Here is a 22,438-nt window from a genome sequence, read left to right as displayed (position 1 = left end):
CCCAAACACATAAAGGATTGCTTCAATCAAAGAAAACATTATCGATTAAAAATTAAGTGTTCAAGTGCAAATTTTTGAGTCACACATATTTTATTGCATTCAAAAACGTTTTTTCCATGATTGGAAAAAAAATCATTAAAGTGATTTATTTATTTATTTATTTATTTAAAAAAAAAAATTTTTTTTTCAGTTTGAAGCAACTTTTTTTTCTTTTTTTTTTATTGAATTATGAAGACACACATGTCGTACCCAAAATGTAGCCCAAATACAAAACAACATTACTTCAGTCATAAAAGTTGTTTCAATAAGAAAAAAAAACTTTCAATTAAAAAAAAAACATTCTAAGAAAAGTACTGTTCAAATGCATTTTTATGAGTCTCAAATTTATTTTTGCATTCAAACACTTTTCTCATGATTTATTTAATTGAAGTGACTTTTTCATTGGAAATATAGATTTAGATTGAAACTTTTTTTTTTTTTAATAATTGAATAATAAAGACACAAATCTACCCCCATTGGCATACAACTCTTTCCGTTCTCATCAGCACCCCCTTTCCCTCCCTCCCTCCTTCATTCTCTCTCCTCTCACTCCCTCTCTCTCTATTGGTCCCTTGCATTCTGTTCCAGTTCCTCTTCTTTCTGGGAGCGCTGCTCTCTCTGGCGGTTTGCCGCATGGTCGCTAAAGACTCAACATCATCTTCTTTCCGGACTCTTCAACACTGCTGTACGGGTACACGCCTCACGGATGTAACAACGTTCACCGGACCGCACCGCAGCAGGTCACTGGAAATCGAGGCTTCATTCCAGCAGAGCGATTTCTTGCTCAGTTTTAACTGAGACCTAAAGAGGCGATAAGTGCAATTCCTCTGCACTCAGATATTGAATCAGTTTGGCAATATGACAGACTCCAGCTTTTAGCAACACGTCCACCCAGGAAATAAAACTCCAGAGAGATTTCATTGCTGCGATCTAATGATGTCGATCCGGGAGACGCTGCAACAGAGTTTGGGACTCTAAATGAGCATCGGAACTTTTTTCAAATTCTATCTGTAGGTCTAAATATATCTTCTATCTTTTGGTCGACAGACAGGACTTTTTTTTTTCCCCCCGCTGGTTCTAGAGTGGCACTAGCCCGATTTACCACCCTCATGGAACGCTCAGCATCTTTGGATATAGAAGCGCTCAAGGTAAGACGCTCAGCCGCGCACGAGGGGCTTGCCCCGGGGAGAATCGCCGCGCAATGAGTCAATCGTGTATGGATGGGCAGTTATGTGATGGCTGTGTTTTGTTGTTGTTGCTTTTTTTTTCTTTTTCTTTTTTTAAATGATTACTGGTGTTATCATAATCATTGTTTTTATTTATGGACACTTACCTGCAAGTGTGGATGGAATCGGGTTAATTTGATGATGGCAACAGATTCAAGTTATAGTGAACAATAGTGAGGTGTGTAGTCGTGTGCTTCTCCAAACCGATCATCACGCTCTGGTTAGAGCATTAAACGGATTGCAGTCGTGGTATGTCAATTCAGTGCGTGGGGTGAATTTCAATAATGCTCGCCTTGCACAGAGCTGCTGTGTGCGTCGTGGGATGGCAGAAGAAAGGGACGGAATGGTCCGATCTAGGGCGGATTCTCTGAGGGGGTGTGCAAGAGTTTAAAGAGCGTGTGGAGAGGGGGTACAAGCACCCCATTTCTGTATTTCACTCTTGTGCAGTGATACAACCAGTTTGTGATCATTTTCAAGTGCAGTGCACAACACCCACTTGAAAGATATTACTTGCTGGTGGAGTGGGTGTGATGCATTTAGTAGCTACCTTTGACCAGGAGTATATCCTAAATAATACACGGTGTAATTTTACTGTATGCACTGTGTAAAAATTATGAGGATAAGATCAGACGTGGACAGTTCACAATGGGATCCTAATGTTTGTCTTAAAAACAAAAATCAGTCAATAAAATACTACGTATCTACCACTGATCCATGCAATCCCCATAACACTGCCAAACAATAACATCCGTTATGTTAGATGATTACCTCTTTGGAGTCTGCCCATTTTCCAAGCTTGCATTGGTTTTCTCAGTAAACTGGCTTGCTCCCATGTTCAGAACACAAGCATTTAGGTTAATTAAAGACTGTAAATTACCCTGAATGTGCGTGTAAATGGTTGTTAATCTATAAGGGCCCTGCAATTGGCTGGTGAGTTTACCCCAGTTCTGCTTAAAATCGGCTCCAGCTCAACTCACCTGCGACTAGTAGGCAATGTGCTATAAATAAATGGGTGGATGCTTTGCTACGCTTCTGACACTATTGTAAATCAAAAGTGCGTGTTGCTATATTTTTAAAGCCTGATTTGGTGTACACCTTTATTGTTGTTACTCTTAAGTGACAATACTGTATACACTAAATAGTGTATTTTTGTGACCATGGGTGAGGTGGGAGTTAATAGTATTCAGTATAGCTATGAAATGTGAACAATACAATCAAGATTCAATTTCCAGCAATCACAAGTCAACATCTTCCAGCAACAACAAATAACGTGTACAGCAGTACACAGATGGGATTGTGGTTACGCTCTTATGTAGCACTGATACATCTCATCTGTGACTACTTTTACAATGTAAATGACAATTGTGGTTGGAAGTGTTGATTTTCCTTAGGTGGCTGGCTGTTACCAATTTGGTAAATCAGCAAATTGAAGCAATCGATCTCCCGGGGTTTGACATTTCAAATGGCTTTTTATGTGATCACATTTCTGAGAAGAAATTGACTTTGATCTGGCTCGCTGGTTGCATAGTCCAAAGATGAAAATTGACATTCTGGTTTAAAAATGACCTTTAATGTTAGTCAGCCAATTTGACCTATAAGGAACTGTTAGGTGTATTGTATTTCATCCCGTATATTGATTGGATTGTCTTTGTTTCTCCTGATGCCATCATTTGTACCTGACATTTACTTTATTTCAAGTGGACATCATTAAATAGCAGGAACCATAAATTTGTTTTTATGCAAGTCATTTTTACTGTATTACAGTAATAATGGGTGATTTTGGATCGCAGTGTAAGAGAGGTACGTTTTAAAGTGTCGATACTAATAAGTGGAGGGTCAAGACGAAATTTGACCAACTCTTCATATTTGAAGTAGATCTTTTTTTGATAACAAGAAATAGTAGTGCTTATAATCTTTATTTTGAGCTAAATTTAGTGTGATTCTGAAAAAATTACAAACATTTTTTAAGATAATGGAAATATTATGATTTGACAGGGTGTATCAAGTGGAAAAAAAGGAAACAAATATGAGTGAAATTTCAATCTATATTTAGAGGACATTATTAGGTTGTTGGCATGGTTAGCAAACATTTCCCATGACAGAATGAAAGATTTTTAAACCCACCGAGAACATTTTTGGCTGTACACCAATCAAAATCCAACCAGCAGCAGTTGGAGCACATTATCCTGCCTGCTGAATAGAAATGATTTTTGTCCAATCGGAGCTCCAGACTAACACTTTTTACAAGGGGCACATAACATTAGGAGCACCTAACTTAAAAACTTAAAATTTAAGGTGCGCAAGCAGAAGATTCAGGGGCACACACTGTAAATCGACATACAAAGATTTCCTCTAATTTTTCCTCTTCAACCAATAAATATTTTCATCATAATTGCATGAAACTCAAACTTATGAATCTGTATTTTATTATCTATTAGTTTTGACATCAACCTGTATGCTGCTTAGAAATTAAATTTTTTTAAGGGAGATTCACCCAGCTGCAAAATGGATGCAGTGTGTCACATTTTTGACCCCCCAAAAAATATATATTTATATGTATATATACTGTATATTCTATGTTCAGTTGCCAGCTTGTCCGAGTCCATTTTTTGAGCAGTTTCTTTCGTGAAGGCATTTGAATGCATCACATGGGAGGGAGAGCGTGGTCAAGCTCTGCTTTTTTACAAGCAGTCACCGGGTTGTGATTGAAATAAATCTTGAGAAAAAGACAAAGTTCAACATCGTTACTGGGGATGTTACAGTCGTTGGCACAGTTGCGCACTCACCATTTGAAAAATAACCAATAGAAATATGGTTTGGCGCCGCGTATATTTCCTGGAAGCATAAACAACAACCGAATACGATCAAGGGGACGTGTGCATAACAGTGGCCGAGACAGGCGGAGTTCCTCCGGGCGCCCATTTCGTGAGTCTCGCTCTCCTAGGAGTGGTGACAATTTGACAGTCCAAAAAATCACGAAAGTGAAAGCGATTTCGCGCCTGTGTGACTTGGGGTACAACGCGATTCCCTTTCGTGATTTAAAATTCCACGATGCATTTTTATATACAGTACTCCATTTGGCTCTGCCACTGAGTTGATCTGCGACCGCTACACACATTGTCCACCTCCAATCTTCTTTTTTTCTGTTGTATTTTCCCAAACCAGCTCGTTACATCACCGCCAACGAGTGGATTTAACCGTGATGGAATACGTCAGCAACAGACAGACAAACAAAAACAGACGCAATTTTAGTGGGCGCACATCTGCAAGCAGATGAAAAAAAAATACTTGCACTGGCTCTGATTTTTTTTTTTTTTTGGTCTGTCTGACCGTCCATCCGTCCCTCAGATTCCCTCTGCTGGTTGTTTTCAAGAGCTGGTATGAGATTCTTGTCATCTGCTGTCTCCTCCACTTTTTGTTTGGAGGCAAGAGTCTTTGTTTTTCTACAAATCCATAATTGCTTGCTAACTAATCTCTGAAATGAATGTGAATTTACATGTAAATTACAGTATGCTATTATCAGGATTTGACTTGTTGCCAAATTTCAATTTACATTAATAACAACATGCACTCCTTTTGGATGGCCTATTTCTTTCTAAAGCAAATGTGATCTCGTGATATTGAACAAAGACAATCTTGGAGACGTTGGAATTATAGCACTTAAAATCTAATATGTAATATTAAGGATTGTGTGGGTGTATGTGACTGTGATTAACGTGTCTATGCTTGTAAAATGTATGCTATTGATTGTTAGAAATTGCTGGGTCATAAATTACATCAGTTAGAATAAACACAGAATGAGCTTTGCCCAATCCAAATTAATATCATGTTGTATTCTGATAAAGCACATTGTTCAATTTTGCACTTGCCCGGTCAAGTTTAGTCTTTAAGCAGTTGTAACTAGCATTTCTATGCTCAACGTTATGTATTCACACTAAGACAATTGGTTGTTGTTCCGTCTTTAAATCGCACATGACATATTCAAACAAATACACATTTGACATTTCATTTTTTAAAAAATACCCTCAAAATATTATTATGACGTATCGCCTATTCAGCATTGTGATGCTAGACCATTTTAGATCAAGACCCTACATTTTGAACCCTTACTTAGTTGATTCATGAATCAAATATAAATACAGTGCTACCTTGAGATATGAAAGCTTCGGTATATGAAGGTTTTTACGAAAAGTTTTTCGAATCTTAAATATTTCATATTACAAAAAAAAAAAATTATTCATTGTATGAAAGATAATACGTACTGTGATAGCTACATAACTCCCGCTCGGACCAATGCAATAATGTAACTACGTTTGACTAGAAATGTCAAAAAATGAAATACTATACACACCACAGCGTGCTACACGATGCTCATCTATATAAAACAAAAGAATAACACAGACAGCAAGATGAAATAGCAAGCAATAGTTGAAGAAGTTAGCTTGTCTTCTAGCACTCCGTGTTTGCTACGAGTTTGAATAGTCATGTGATAACGTATGTGGTATAGCTGGAACATAACAAACTAGTTACATTTAAACGCCACCAGGGGGTGACAAAGTTTCACAAATAAGACAGGCAACCAGAGGACATGACAGCAAAATTAATGTGGTGTTTTAGTACAGTTTGGAACAAATTAGGCAATTTACACGTAAAATGCAATTCATTATACGAAAAAGTCTCACTAAGCAAGCCACTCTGGAACGAATCAATTTCGTAACGTGAGAGACCACTGTATAATAATAATAATGCAATAGATTTAACATTTTCAGGATACTCAAAGATGTTACATTGCATTATTTTTGTATTCCACACCAGATGGTGGTAAACTACTATAGTAGCCATAGCTGCCCTGGAGCAGTCAGACAACCAATTTGTGCCATTGGCCCTTACCACCTAACACTCGTTCTTGCACTACTTTCACAACAGCAAGTACGGTATAGTGTCGTGCTCAAGGGCACAACGACAATGAGCACAATGGCATATGCAGAGTAATCATCTGAAATACTCACACATGCTATTAAAACTTTAAAAATAAAAAAGATTTGGGAAAAAATCCTTTGAAGACATCATTCAAGAGGAAAAAACATTTTAAATGATTCAATAAACACCACATCATTGCTATAATTGCCATTGCTCCTTTAGAGAGGAGGGTTTAGATTCGACATACTGTATATAAGTAATACAACATCTATATTATAAGCAATGTAAGAACAAAAATACATTTTGCTTGTACATAAATAATATTAGTCATCCATTGTTGTTTTTGTTTATAGCAATTCATCAAACTATTACAAAGCCTAAACATATTGTTTACCAAGACCTACACTTTGGTAGATGTTTTAAAATATTGGCATTTAAAAATCAACAAAACACACAAACAAAAAAGAAGGACACCATTGATATAAAAATCTAGTTGCAGTTTTAAACCGTGTCCTGCAGTCCGCTCCAGACTTCTGAGGGGCCTTTGTTTATGGTTGCAGATCAAAATATTTCCAATCTGCCAAGAAAAGTTTTAAAAAATCCAAATTATGCTTTGTTACCCAATAAATTGGCTGTAAAATGATATGTTTTAAACCACAGCCAGAGAGAATCCACAATCACTTGGTGGCTATTTACCCACTGAGGTTTCGCCCCACATTCAGTAGCCACTCGAGGCTAGTTCAGTCATGCGTTTCTGGGCACTGAGCATCTAAAACGGAGCAATTAGAGGTTCAGTGATTTTTCCAAGGGCACTTCTGCAGAAGTCACTAAACAATGACTGGGAATAAAACTCTGGCCTAAACAACAAACACTGATGCAATCCTAAATTTCAGTTTGATTCCTGCAATGTAAAAGTTGCACAATTTCTCAAATGTTTGGTGTTCTACTTGTATAGCGCTTTTCCACCTTTCAAGGTGCTCAAAGCTCTTTACACTACATTGCCATCTACCTACTGGTGACACAGCACCAGGAGCAATGTGGGGTTCAGTATCTTGCTCAAGGATACTTAGGCAAGTTCATCAGGGCAGAGAATTGAACCCACAACCTCTGAGTTGGGGGAAAACTACTCTACCACTGAGCCACGCCACCCCAAAAAATGGGATACTTTGCATACAAAGTAAGTTAACATGTGCCAACACACCACTGTTTTGTGCGCTACTATAAGGACAATCAGCCACAACATCTTTTTATTTTTAAGATGTGATTATTATTTATAGTTCATTTATTATGCAAGTGAATAAGGGAAATGATTGGCATACTAACATACCGTATTTTCCGCAACATAAGGCGCACTGGAGTATGTGGCGCACCTTCAATGAATGGCCTATTTCGTAACTGTTTTCATATATAGGGTGAACTGCATTATAAGACGCAGTGGTAGTATTAGTTGTAGGAGTGGTTGGGGGTGCGTTATGCGTCTACTCGATGGAACTACGTTAAAGGGAATGTCATGCCATGATTGACCAATATTGATCCATACATAAGGCACATCATATTATAAGGCGCACTGTCGGCTTTTGAGAAAATTGAAGGCTTTTAGGTGCGCCTTATAGTAAGGAAAATATGGTAATTTCAACACAGTATGCATGCATTATTGTTTGAGTGTAAAGGAATTTGCGGTGTCCTATACAGGGTGACCCAAAAAAAAGTTTACACTCAGTTGACTGCTTGTTTAAAAGCCATTGAAACATATCTAAATAGGTTATCATGCTTAAGTGATTCATTAAGGTCACTCAATGCAGCTGGTAATCTCTCGTCTCTACAATTCCTGTGCTTCTGCTGAAAATGAAGAAAACTTTAGCTGTACCTGAATTGCTGCGTGCCGGTCTGACACCTACTGAGATTGCAGCAAATCTGAGAATATCCAGATGTGCAGTCTACAAAGTTAAAAAGAAGCTGAAAGATACTGGAACAGCCTCACGAAAACCTGGGTCTGGAAGTGCCGATCTGTGCGGACCAAAAAGTTGATTGACAAGGTGATATGTGGCCACACCAGAGTCCAGATCTCAATCCCCTGGATAATAGCATATGGGCAACTGTGGAGGACAGTGCCTGTAAGAAGCCACAAACTTCTGTGGCAGCCTTGGAGAGGTCCATTGTTAGATCTTGGGAAAAGATGACAGCATCCTACATAAAGAAGACCTGTCAAGCATTCCGCAGGCGCCTGGAGGCTGTTGTGACACTTAAGGGAGGACACATTGAAAAATAGAGTGTACTGTACATGTTCTTTACGATAATGTATAATTTGTGATCAAATTCTAATTCTAAGCTGAATAAACATGGCATTTAAGTTGTATTATGGCAGTGTAAACTTTTTTTTGGGTCATCCTGTATAAGCGATTAACACTGCATCTCTCCATAGCTATAGTAAGTATCCACCATAACAGAACCAACGCTCATCAATTCCTGCAGGACACCATCAGCAACAAATATGTTGTGGGGATATACAGTGCTGTATTCAAACATTCCTAACCTTCTATTAATTCACATACAGCAGTGAGCATTTATGTCACCATGATACAATATGTGTGTGTGCTGCTGAAGTTTGAGTTCTTTGCGAATGTGTTTGATGAGAGAGTTTGCTAGTTTTGTGCATTGGAATAGACAAATGGTCTCCATCAAACTGTCACTTTAAAGTTAGAAACAAATTAAAAAGAGAATATGTGTCCAATCCCATGATTAATCGAAATGTTTTAGTGGATAGACTGACAATCTGACATGAAGTGGTGATGCATTTAGACCAATGGTGTCAAACTCATCCTGGTTCACGGGCTATTTTTATGGCATTTCGATGTTATGTGGGCCGTACTAGTTAGTTTTCAGCCAAATAAGTTAACTCACTGGCTGTCATTGACGCCTCTCTGCATCCAATCAGTTATACTGATGGCTCACTTCCTGTAAATTTTGCATCATTTCCTGTTGATTGTTGATCGGGCATTTATGGGTTACTTCCTGTTGATTTGGTGTCACTTCCAGTTGGTTGTGGGGCCTTTTTGGGTCACTTCTTAGTAGGGTGACCACCAGCCCAGTTTTAGGAGGACACTCAGCCTTTTCAGTGAAGTGTCCGGCATAAAACATTAGGCAGACGCTATTTGTCCGGCTTTTTAAAAAAATGGGACGCAGTTTAGTTTATGTGAAGCAACTCAGCCCCACAGTTGTCACAACTGGTCTGTGATTGGCCAATAGTGGCTTCAGTTAAACATGTCTATTCATCATTGGTTCAATAAAATGTAAACAAAGCTTCACGTGTGGCTATCTGACATCATTTCCTCACCGAGATTTCAGCATGGTGCTAGCAAACATGCAAAAATGGCAGACACCTTTTAACACTGAATGGACAAAAGACCACGATTTCCTCGCCAAAAGCAGTCGAGACTCGTTTTATGATTTCTGCACGCTTTGCTGGTGTGACGTAGATGTGAGCAGCAGGGGCGAAGCAGCCGTAGAACATCCCACGGAGAGCACGAAACATAAAAGAATGAGGCGAGCAGCAAATGCGTCCACATTGAAAAAATTTTTTCACATTGCCTCTGGATGACAAAATGACTGCAGCTGAACTTTGTAAAGTTGTTCCTCTTATAATAGGGTGACCATATTTTGATTTCCAAAACAGAGGACACTCAGCTCGGCCTCAAGATACTTGAATTTTACTCGAAGTTCACTCAAAGATTCCTATATATATATATATATATATATATATATATATATATATATATATATATAGCAGACCCATGGAAATGTAGTCCAGTCAATATACATACACATAGTAGGCTATGTGCCAACTAAACATTTTTATAAATTACTATCACGACAATTGTCCTTGACGAATTGTTATTCCCATTCAATTGATATTCTCATTCAATGTTCTAGATTGCACACAAACAAAAACCGAAATAAACTGACAAACAATTCAACCAGCATGTTTCCAAACGTAGCAGTTCAAAATTACGTTTCCCATAATGCCTAGCGTGGTTTAGCTTACTGATAGCTAGCTGAGGAAAAAAACAAACAATTCAACCAGCATGTTTCCAAACGTAGCAGTTCAAAACTACGTTTCCCATAATGCCTAGCGTGGTTTAGCTTACTGATAGCTAGCTGAGGAAAAAAACAAACTTTCATATAAAAGTTTAATCATCAGCAGCGCAACGATGCGACACCAAACTGGATTTTACAGTCAAATCTCCGACAGAAGTCAACAGTTGCCATTATATACGTATTTATTGTAAAAACTTAACAACTGGGCAGGCGTTGTGGCCAAATCGTCAACCCAGTAGATGGCGGTAATGCCTCATGATAGGGGTAAACTGCCAACAAAAACGAGAAGAACTACTCCTTCCCTTACTTCTAGTAACTGCTGCCACCCAGCGGCCGGAGGGATTCTCTTCAAATTGGTCCCGTGAAAAATCATAAAAACCGGACATTTTTATGAATTTATAAAACCCGCCCGGATGACGAGGATACTACGTGAAAGTAGGACTTGTCCGGGCATAAGAGGATGTTTGGTCACCCTATCTTATAAAGGGTTCACTTCTTTTTAGCAGTTCAATATTCACTTTGTTTTTACCCCAAAAAACATCTCAAATGTTCCTTGTTAATGCCGTTGTTCTGCCAAAATATCCTACACCAGCGAAACGTCTAAAAGTTTGACCTTTAATTGGTATTTTTTACTATTTAGTTCCACAAATATGACCTATAAACAGTGCAAAACTTGTTGATGAAAATACACTGCATATGTCCTCCATTTTGACCTTATGGAAGTAGTCAACCTACTTCCTAGTTAACTCATTGGCTGCCATTGACGGTGCTAGATGTCCAATCCATTTTGACTGGGAGTAGGCGAATGAACGACTATAACTGCAGACACAAAAGTGTGCCAAGTGCAGTAGTGCATGCACTCGATCACATAAATCACAAATCTACGGTTTTATGGCGCCGATGTCAAAATAAAAGCATGTGATTTTGTTTGTACAGTATGAATGAGCTACAACATGCTCTTCAGGCAAAACTACTAGAGAATGCTAAATAAACTAGTAACATGAGTTTTGCAACCTGATTACGTGCATTAAATTTCTGTTGGGTGTAGGTGCAGAATTTTACTTAAAGAAAAGCTCGTGGAGGCCACTAACCTACATGCCATCTATTACCATTATTAATATCACATCCAATACACGTTGAAGGTCAAAGCAAAGGGTAATGAGCTATGGGCTGATAAGGGCAAATGTAATTACTTCTTTAAAAAAGAAATTCCCACAGTATGGATCTAAAGTTTCATGGTATTAGATAGTGATAACAGCGGCTCTTGAGAATTAGTAGAGCACCTGTGTTTGTATTTTGTAAAAAATCATTTTTCTTCTTCTTATTATTATTGAAAATATGTTATTTATTCATGGAATGCAGCTGGACCAAAAAGGGTTAAGGGGACAGAGAGAAAGAAAGAACAGACACAACTAGGACTTAACCTGCCCTTGCAGTTTGGCGCAACTCGGACGTCACCGACCAAATTAGCATATTTTTTCCACATTCAAAGTACCCGATTTCCTGTTAGGTTTGGGATATGGGTCCAGGAGACTTTTTGGTGCAGTTTTGCACAAGGTATCGACTCCCCAATTTTCGTCGCTCTATGTTGAAAAAAACCTAATAAGTGAGGCAATTTTGAAAAATTAAAGGGGGCGATATTGAGGTATATTGTTACGGTTTTTTCGCAAGCTCGCAAAATTATTAAAATTTAAGGCAAGCCGCATGCATCTGAAAATTTTGTTGAGTTTTCGAGCATGTTAAGGCCTCCAAATTGTCCAATTTCATTTGCCATGAAGAAAGAATAGTAATAATTCTTTTCATTGCAATGGGGTTCTCGCATCACTTGGTCCTCGTGTCCTAATAATAATTGTCCTTTGCATTATAATAGGGCCCTCTGCACTATTGTGGTGCTCAGGCCGTAATAATGATAAAAAACATGATTGAATATACAGTACATTCTACCTAATGTAAGTAGTATTGCTCTCTCGTTATGACTAATCTTACCACAGGGATACCATGTTTGAAGGGGATACTGAAGGATAAGAAGAGGGAGGTTAGGTCAGATAGGAATGTGCAAGCAATGTTAGTAATCTGTTGATATCATATTTTTAACAATGTGATTGCACCAACCATTTTTAAAACGGTATGTGTCAAACGGATGCTATTCATGCCACTCTAACTTGTGTGTTAGTCATCGGCTAGGACTGGCTTAGCCCCGCCATCGCAAGGTGTATGTATGTGTGAGTGGGGGGGCAGGTACAGCACGCCCCTCCACCTGCGACCATAGACCGGTGGACCACTATCTGCAACCCAGGGCGGTCCCCAAGCCCATTCGAGCCGCCCCCAACTATCTTTTCGGAAGAGGATGAGGGAGCATTGTCTACGAAATTGTCACTTGTATTAGCCGTGTCCACGAGGACACACCCACACTGCGCCAGTACGCCAAGCTTAGCCGAAGCATGGAAATTCACTTTAGTTGGGTTCTACACAACAAAAATTAGGCTCATGTTGTAAAACTTCTCACCTTCGGCCATAATTTAAAGCCGCTGTTGATCACTTTGACGTCTTTTGTCGTTGATGGGCGGGGCAGCAATTGTCATCTTTTCCCAAACCCGTTGAGATGGATTTTGGATATGCTCCAGGTGATTTTATTGATTCATGTGGCAAAGTAACTCTCGCTCATATCGTCGTGATTAAGCCTTAATGCTACAGTATATGCATCACTGCCTGACGCTGATATAATGGTGGGTGCAACCCAGGATTCAAACACTGCATAAATCAAACCAACTTTGATCATTAACACTTCAGCATTCAGTGAGTGGCTTATACATAAAGAGTAGCTGTAGACTATGTGATGTTTCTTCCTTACCAGCTATAGAGTTATCCTGTTTTGACTCCTCGGTGACTCCTGAGATGTCATGGGGACTTGCTGAATGTCGCCATCAGATCACCAACTATAGTAGGTCGCCAACCATAGTCTCCAGGCCAGCGAGATCGGTGGGCCCTTATCATATCATACCACCTCTCTTCTTAACGGTCAGCTCAAGCAGGTGGTGTCCTTTTATTACTGGAAGACAATGATTCCCTTGCTACCGTTTCATTTGTCATCTGAATGCAACAGTTAAGGTACCTACTATATCAGGGTTCACCAAATCCAGACCTTGGAGCCACTTTTACTGTTGTGTGTTTTCCATGTCTCCCTCCTCCAACATGCCTGAATAAAATAATCAGGATCATTATCAGGCTTCTTGAGAGCTTGCTGATGACATATTCATTTGATTCAAGTGTGTTAGGGGAGAGAGACATAGAAAACTTGACAGGATAGGTGGCATCAAAGTCCGGATTTGGTGAACCCTGTGCTCTACTGACCTATTATTTACTGTTTCAATGACATTTAAAAAATCTTACTCAGAGATTTTCACACTTCCCAGTGTTAGTGATGCTAATTATGCACTGCCACAACTTTCAGTCAATGTAAATATATTTAGATGCCTGGCTTTGTCAGAACATTGTCAGTTCTCACATACTTGTCAGGAGCCAGCAAATGATTGAGTCAATCTCAACCCCAACATTGTTGCCTTACAAAGACATGTCTAGTCGGATAAGATTGAAGAAAATGTCATCTTGGATGGTTTGTGTAAAACAGGCTCAAGAGAAAGCCAAGTAGTTGTAGAATAAAATAAGTGTTCTGCTCATTTTATGATTCAATGTTCTCCTATTTACTTTGGCTATTTCGTTAGGAGGTTTAATTTTATTTTTGTTAATTACATTGACTTTACTATATGCAATTTAGTCCTGTTGATTAGAAATGAAGCCAGGCTACCCTAGCTGATTATTCTGTCAATGCTATTTTCATTTAATTAGTATTATTTAATGGGCTCCTTCAGTTGAGCATCAAACTACTGAGCCTGAGCGTAGAAAGAATGGACTCACGGGAATTGTTAACTTGTATTTCTTCATGGAACCATACCTACACTTTTTTTTTTGTCAATGTTAAGCAATCATGAATCAATACTTAGTAAGAGTATAACAGTTAACTGTGCAATTGCTAATATGCATAGTGAGTAACATGTTCATGACTGGATCCAAAGTATAAAGGAAAGTGTATAGGTAACGAAAAATTAAAAGGAAATTGAAAGCTTTTTCTTTTTATTATTATTGAGTAGTTTTAACTTGGGTGTCAGTGTTTTGGCTCTCCAGGAAGTGTAGAACTGTAAATGTATTTAGCGTAATTTTTGGACTTTTTTTCCTTCATTTTAAATCCTGCATATAGTCGAGTGCAGCTTGTTTGTTGATTTATTTGGGTTAATAGGTAACACTTTATTTGAAAGTGGTGTCATAATTATGACATGACACTATCATGGGCATCACTGAATCCTTATGAGAGGTGTCATTAAGTGTCATCCGGCAAATAATGTCACTACCTCCATTCATGTCCAGCTCGGATCTTTTACATCCATTCAAAAATGAGATAATTTCCCAGATAACACTAAATGACATCTGTTATAATTATTTATTAATGCTCATGACAGTGTCATGTCATAATTATGGTGGCCTAATGACAGTCTTATGGCGCCACTGTCATATAAAGTGTTACCAAATACCATAACTAGCAATTAATGAAACACCTGGAGCAATAACTGAAGAAATAACTAGCACAGAACATGAAGTTTAATTGTTATGTACATCTGTAGCGCTGCAATGCATGCTGGGAGGCTTTTTGGACAACAACAGCGTTGACTGAAGGTGGCAGCAGAGGTTGACTGTCTCCTCCAAGGGAGCAGTGATGGCCAAATGAAGCTTCTTGAAGCAATGAAACTTTGCAGCCAATTGGTTCAAAGCTTCATGGTGGTTCATTTGGTCTTATGACAGTCGTATATTGCTGCTGTCAAATAAAATGTTCCAGGGAAATATCTTGCGGTATAAATATCCCACAATACAGTGAGGACAGCTGCGGCTAAAAGACAAGTGCGGCTTATCCATGAACAAATGTTGTTTTCGTGTAAAATTTGGTAGGTGGCGGCTTATAGTCAGGTCTGCCTTATAGTGCAAACATTATGGTAATTGTAATCATTTTATCGAATTAAAGAGGAAAACGAAATGAACAACAAAGTAAAAATGCGTGGAGTCTGAATAATATAGTTTCCCATTAAACCTCTGAACACTGTTAATTCCCCAAGTGTTCTTGTTTTTCTTCTTTCTTGTGTTTGGCTCTGAAAAATAAAAGACAAAACTATTATAAATGCATTCATAGATACATACATATGTGTATATATATATATATATATATATATATATATATATATATATATATACATTGATTGATTGATTGACATTTGATTGCATTGAGCATTACAGGAAGAATGCATAGTAGCGGACATATCCCTTGAAGTGTCATTAGTTTTTCTTTGAATATGCCATTTAATTTTCAACTAAGGTCCTTTAACTTAAAAAAATCTATTTGAATCCATGTTTATTGTAAACCTCAAAATCGTACTCAGTCGTTCTCAACCATTGGCAGATCTAGGGAGTGGCAGCCTCCTTGGGCTGAAACCATGGATTTTGCGAGCCACAGTCTCGCTTCTGATCGGGTCTGAGTATAATGGAATTCATCAATGTGGCAGCATGCGCAGCAAAGCCTGCCTATCCAGAAGAAGTGTTTGCCCTGCCTCTCGTCGCTGACAGCATCTACAAGCTTCCCTTAAGTAAACACAAAAACCAGGCTCACTTTTTACACACCCTTAATAACAGAAGATTCATCCAGGTCATACATTTGACAACTATTTACAATTAAGGTGGTGCCACTCAGGTAATCTAGGCTAGAGGAGCGTTGCTTTGCCACACCATTGCGGCGCCGGCAGTACTATTAGCGACACTACAATATATTATATGATATTATATATACTATGCACAGGGGTGAAAGTGGCTAGAATCAGAACTCCTTGACATAAAGCAGTGTTTCTCAATTATTTTCTGTTACACCCCCGCAGAAAGACGTAAATGTTTCGCGCCCCCCCCAACTCTCTGTTGCCACTGTAAATAGTATCGTCTGTCTATAAAATTATCATTATGAGTACACCTGTGCCTAATATTGTGTCCTTTTTTGTTTTAAAGTCATCCTCTAACTCAAATACATGTAGGCTCTAATAAACCACAATTGTTCTCTTGTACTAAAATATGTTGTTAGAAACACATAAAATTTTAAATCAATTGCAATATTTTATAATATTTAGTACATATTTTGACCGTTAGTTGGCGCCATGGTTTGTGGACTCGCAGTGATGACGTAATTGGGATCTTTCCAAATGTGTAGCATGTTCAACAATTGCTTATTGCTGCCTAAACTCGCTAAGTAATATGCCTCGATGTGCTGCTTTTGGATGCAATTTCCAGTCAAATGCAAACAAGGGGAGTGAAGTGAGTGGTCAAGGTGGAATTATTATTTTTAGTGAATAAATGTGCATAAGTGGAAGCTTCTCCCCCTTTTTGGTGCCTGTATGCACGTATCCTACCCACCACGCGTTACAACTGGCGCCTGAACATTTTTCCTGGATCCTCAGTCAAGTAAGGGATCCGTCTATTTTCTGGATCCGACGGTCCCACCGCGTCTGCAATATTGGTTTCGGATCTGTCCATTTTTTTGATTCGTCGGTCCCACAGTGGCTTTTCGGATCAGTCTATTTTGTGGAATCCACGGCCTGATTGCGGCTGCGGCATTGCCATGGGATCGGTCTAATTCCTGGATCTTGGAGTGAGTAAAAAACGCGGATTTGGATTACTATTGCTATCTTTTTTGTTGACTATTCTTCGTGGGAGTTTTCCCCAAATCATACTAAATAATTAAAGCACTATGGCACGCTACAGTGAGGACAGTGACTCTGACGTGGACCTTACAACAATGTTGGAGTTCGTCAGGGAACGCGTGTTTGCGTACTGCTGAGCTCCCGAGTGAAGAGTGGTCAAGGTGGAAATATTATTTTTTGTGAATAAAAGTGTATAAGTGGAAGCTTCTCCCATTTTTGGTACTTTTATACACGTATCCTAGCTACCACGCGTTACAATGTACAAGACATGGATTACACAAGGTGTGCTCTTTGGCCTGTACTGTATGTAAAGCACACGACAGCTCTGGATGCTAACAATCTACATAATTATATTGGGATAAGTTTGAAAAAGCAATATGCTTACCTTGAATATCTGCTAATAAAACCGGAGTTCTGAACAGCATACACTCTCACTCCCAACCGGAGTTCCCAACAGCACTCTCTCGCATCACCAGTTTTGCCCAACTTTTGTCTTATGAGGTATTTGCTGCATGCATTTTTCCCTGAAGCTTGTCTTGTGAACGACCGACAGTGCTGTCCTGCTCTTCACTTTTCAGATCTGATTCAAATAGGAAGGGTAGAACTGACGACATGTTGGGAAAGCTAACGAGTGACACGCTGGAATTTCGGCAACGGGACCGGTGACGTCACGCACTGCGACGTAACAAGAATGGCGACCTATCACTTAAAATAATTTCACAAACTTTATTAAAACAAAAACATTAAGAGGGGTTTTAATATCAAATTATTATAACTCATACTAACATTTATCTTTTAAGAATTACTTGTCTTAAAAATAGAGGATCCCTTTAAAGAAAAAACCTAACATAGATCAACTTACAATAAAGTATGACTTCATTAACATTGTTTTGTTTGTAACAAAAGACGAAGTGCATCAATTTGCCTGATTTAAAAAAAAAAAAAAAAAAAAAAAGGCACATTCAAACTGTAAAAATACACTCATGATACATTTTTTGGCCATTTGATACTAAGAAATAACATTTAATAAAATGAATAAATAATACAAAATTCAAATTGATTAGCAACATTAACTCGTGAGGACAATATGCCAAACAATTTGGCCGAAAAAACAAAAATGAATAGAGCAAAAACGACAGTGTCACTGGACAGAGGGACAGTTTTTATTTTTTATTTAAGGAGTACTGACTTTAAGGTCACCACGGAGCCAGATTTAAAAAAAAAAAATTAATGGGGGGGTTCAAGCCTACTAAAACCACAGAAATGCAAAGAAAACTGCTTTTGGTATAGTTATGCAGGTAGTCCCCTGGTTACGACGTACCCGACTTACGAGATTTTGACTTTATGAGGCCGGAATCCTATCGGTCATTTTGTCTCTTTTTTTTCAATTTATAATATTGACTCTTGTTTTGTGATGCATGCTATTATTTTGGCGAAGGAAGCTTAGAGCAGGTAGCCTGTGAAGCCTTGCTTGTGAAGCATCCACAGAGGCAACACCTATATACTGTATAACACCTATTGAACTATTTATTGCGTGTTGGCAATTGTTTTTGATGATGTGCGGATGCTAAACGATAAATGCTAATCGTTTGTGTGGATTGCTGTTGCTGTGTCAGCGGCTAGTTACAAATGCAACTTTGAAATGCTATTATTGAAGATGAAATGGATTTAATTTCATTTTTATTTTAGTTTCATTCTGCAAGTGTTGATGTCATGTGCAGCTGAATAAAGTCAGGAAACCACATGGAGTACGTAAAGGGTTAATTCCGACTTACGCCTAAATTTGGGTTACGTTGCCAGTGTATGAACAGAACTTTTTCGTAACCCTGGGACTACCTACGTATACCTATAACACACAATAAAACACAACAGCAGCGTTGACGTGGCACTTTGTCAGGATTTTGTTGAGGGGTACGTCAGGCTACGGCGTAGGGTCGTAAATCAGGTCTGTGTTGATGCCATAGGTCTGCCGTCACCGCTATGCAGAAGCATAAATAAGCCTTAAGTCCATGGTGGTTTGCTACGTTTATATGGACATCGGCGCATCTCATTTGAAAGTTGCTGTCATATTTTCGGGATCAAAGTACCGTTTCGGCACCGAGTACTTTACCTGAACAGTGTACCCGACTGTTCCGCCACACTTTCACACCTGACTATACTATTTTAATGGATATTAGAAGCTTTTTCAAGAAACTCTGCTCTGTCAGCAGCAGCAGCAGCAGCAGCAGCAGCAGCAGGTGGTTCAGGTTTGTTAAGCTTGAACTTTTTTTGCCTACTGGCTATCAGGTTGCCAAGTTTCAACTAGGCATGAGATTTTGACGGTACGATAACCGTGAGCAAAAATACCGCGGTTTCACGCTATTGCAATTATAGCTCCAAAATGTGATATTTTGAGATGTATGGGTTACAAAAAAAAAAACTTTTTTTCATTGAACAGGATTTTTTTTTATTTTTCAGAACATAGTTGCTAATTGGAACATGAATATATTGTTAAAATAAATAAATTATCAATGATAAAACAAATATTTTAAATAAAATTAAAACAAATATAACTTATAGACTATACCCACAGCCACAGCTCAAGTTGCTAAAGATTAGAGCAAGAACAACATAATTTCTACAAAAAATTAAAAACACTTCTGAATAAAAAAAAAAAAATAATAATACTGCATAACTTTTTTTTTTTGAGGGTGAAAAAGCTCAATTGAAGTTTCGCCATTTTCAGCCACTGTGTCAACCCTGGTCTACATGATGTCATGGCTTTGTGTGAAAAAGAACATAAAGAATTCATAAGGTAATAAGTTAGTTAAAATGTATAAGTTAGTTAAAATGTAAATATTGCTGTGGAAAGGTTTCATAAAATGTAAATATTGTTGTGGAAAGGTTTCATCTAAAAAACAAAAACATTGGGAGTGAGACCTCCCCTTGATCCAGCGAACGAGGATTTGTGCTTAAGGCAAGATCATCATTCGCAATTACCGATCTTTGACGCTATCCCTTTCTCCCCTTCATTCAAGCGAATCAAGCTTGTTTTCTCACTCTGCGCCGCGGCTGTAACACTCGTCGAAGTTGCTCTCCCAGCTAAGCCTAGGCTAACATTCGTCTTTGTAAGCTTTTAGTTAGTTTGTAAAGGAAAATGTGTGTTTTGGCGAACTTTTTCATTATGCTAATCTGATGAAGCTACGCACACATGGAAAAATACAATTGTACAACATTTTAAATGTATTCATTTTGTATATTCCACATACCACGATTTGAGAGCTTAATAAATTGAAGAAAAGTACGCCTTATGTTTGGAGTATTTGTTTTTGGGTTCGCTGGCTGTCCAGCCGATAGTGTCACTTTCACACACAGCAACAAACGGGAGGGGGTGAGTGCTGCCGCGCCAAGCCACATCTAGCTGCGTTTTTGACACATGAAAAATAGCGAATACCATACTACGGTGTGACTGAGAATTTCACTCCATGGTAAACTGTGAAACCGGTAACCGGCACATGCCTAGTTCCAACCATCCCGTATTAGCCGGTACGTCACGTATTCGAGCCGCAAGAGGAAAGTGAAGATGCACAGGGGCTTTAGTTGCCCACCTGCACGGGCAGATGATGGGTGCGTGTGCAAACTTGCAGCCGGACGCCCGATTGTGCCCTTTATTTGAATGAGTTAACAACCCTGTTAATGTCCTTCAACAGCAGCAATCCAATCTCACTGAAAATGAAAGAATGGTAAATTGACGCTGTCTGATGTTTTTAATTGGAGATATACATTTTTAGATTTGCTCTACTTAGCTTGAATTGTGATGTTTAGTTATTTTCAGTTGATTGGATGGTATGTTGGGATTTGTTTTTGTATTTGTCATGCATACTCTGTAACGATGAACTTAACATTTTGCTTTTCGTGTCAGTTATATGGAAGGAAACTGCAGCAGGGCCGAAAACCAAAAGTGGTTTTTGCCATGTAGCAAAATGTTTTTGCCATGTGGCAATTTTTTTTGCCATGTGGCAAAATGTTTTTGCCATGTGGCAATTTTTTTTGCCATGTGGCAAAATGTTTTTGCCATGTGGCAAAATGTTTTTGCCATGTGGCAATTTTTTTTGCCATGTGGCAAAATGTTTTTGCCATGTGGCAATTATTTTTGCCATGTGGCAATTTTTTTTGCCATGTGGCAAAATGTTTTTGCCATGTGGCAATTTTTTTTGCCATGTGGCAAAATGTTTTTGCCATGTGGCAATTTTTTTTGCCATGTGGCAATTTTTTTTGCCATGTGGCAAAATGTTTTTGCCATGTGGCAATTATTTTTGCCATGTGGCAATTTTTTTTGCCATGTGGCAATTATTTTTGCCATGTGGCAATTTTTTTTGCCATGTGGCAAAATGTTTTTGCCATGTGGCAATTATTTTTGCCATGTGGCAATTTTTTTTGCCATGTGGCAAAATGTTTTTGCCATGTAGCAACTTTTTTTTGCCATGTGGCAATTTTTTTTGCCATGTGGCAAAATGCATTTTGCCATGTGGCATTTATTTGGGGTATGTGGCAAAATGCATTTCGGTTTGTGGGGGGGTATATGGTATTTTGGGGGGTATATGGCTGTTTTGCAGGCCATACAAGTCCATGCCATTGACGGCTATGCACGTCCAAATTGTTTTTTCATTTTAAATGGCAGAAAAACATCTTTGGCTGTGTTTTTTGACAGTACACTTTACATTAGAGCTTATCGGCATTCATCTGGAACCCCAAGTAAGGCTCTGCCATTGACGGCTATGCACGTCCAAATTGTTTTTTTCATTTTAAATGGCAGAAAAACATCTGTGGCTGTGTTTTTTGACAGTACACTTTACATTAGAGCTTATCGGCATTCATCTGGAACCCCAAGTAAGGCTCTGCCATTGACGGCTATGCACGTCCAAATTGTTTTTTCATTTTAAATGGCAGAAAAACATCTGTGGCTGTGTTTTTTGACAGTACACTTTACATTAGAGCTTATCGGCATTCATCTGGAACCCCAAGTAAGGCTCTGCCATTGACGGCTATGCACGTCCAAATTGTTTTTTTCATTTTAAATGGCAGAAAAACATCTGTGGCTGTGTTTTTTGACAGTACACTTTACATTAGAGCTTATCGGCATTCATCTGGAACCCCAAGTAAGGCTCTGCCATTGACGGCTATGCACGTCCAAATTGTTTTTTTCATTTTAAATGGCAGAAAAACATCTGTGGCTGTGTTTTTTGACAGTACACTTTACATTAGAGCTTATCGGCATTCATCTGGAACCCCAAGTAAGGCTCTGCCATTGTCGGCTATGCACGTCCAAATTGTTTTTTGTCTATCAACCCAAAAATGCTAAAATTTGAGTGACACTGTCAGTTTTTTCTCTTT

General features: G+C 38.6%; 1 protein-coding gene across 2 annotated transcripts in view; it reads left to right on the top strand.

The window, feature by feature from the left end:
- The first annotated feature begins 655 nt into the window (after positions 1 to 655).
- Positions 656 to 22,438, top strand: part of LOC130919936 (zeta-sarcoglycan) — a 650,031-nt gene continuing 628,248 nt past the window's right edge. For both annotated transcript variants that reach the window (XM_057842610.1, XM_057842609.1), the window contains exon 1: positions 656 to 1,187. In XM_057842610.1, coding sequence (XP_057698593.1) covers positions 1,149 to 1,187 — 39 coding nt within the window. In that variant the 5' untranslated portion in view covers positions 656 to 1,148. The remainder of the gene's footprint in view (positions 1,188 to 22,438) is intronic.

This window comes from Corythoichthys intestinalis, chromosome 8 (assembly GCF_030265065.1).
Source record: "Corythoichthys intestinalis isolate RoL2023-P3 chromosome 8, ASM3026506v1, whole genome shotgun sequence".
In the NCBI taxonomy this organism is placed as follows: Eukaryota; Metazoa; Chordata; class Actinopteri; order Syngnathiformes; family Syngnathidae; genus Corythoichthys; species Corythoichthys intestinalis.
This window is presented reverse-complemented; position numbering and strand designations above follow the sequence as displayed.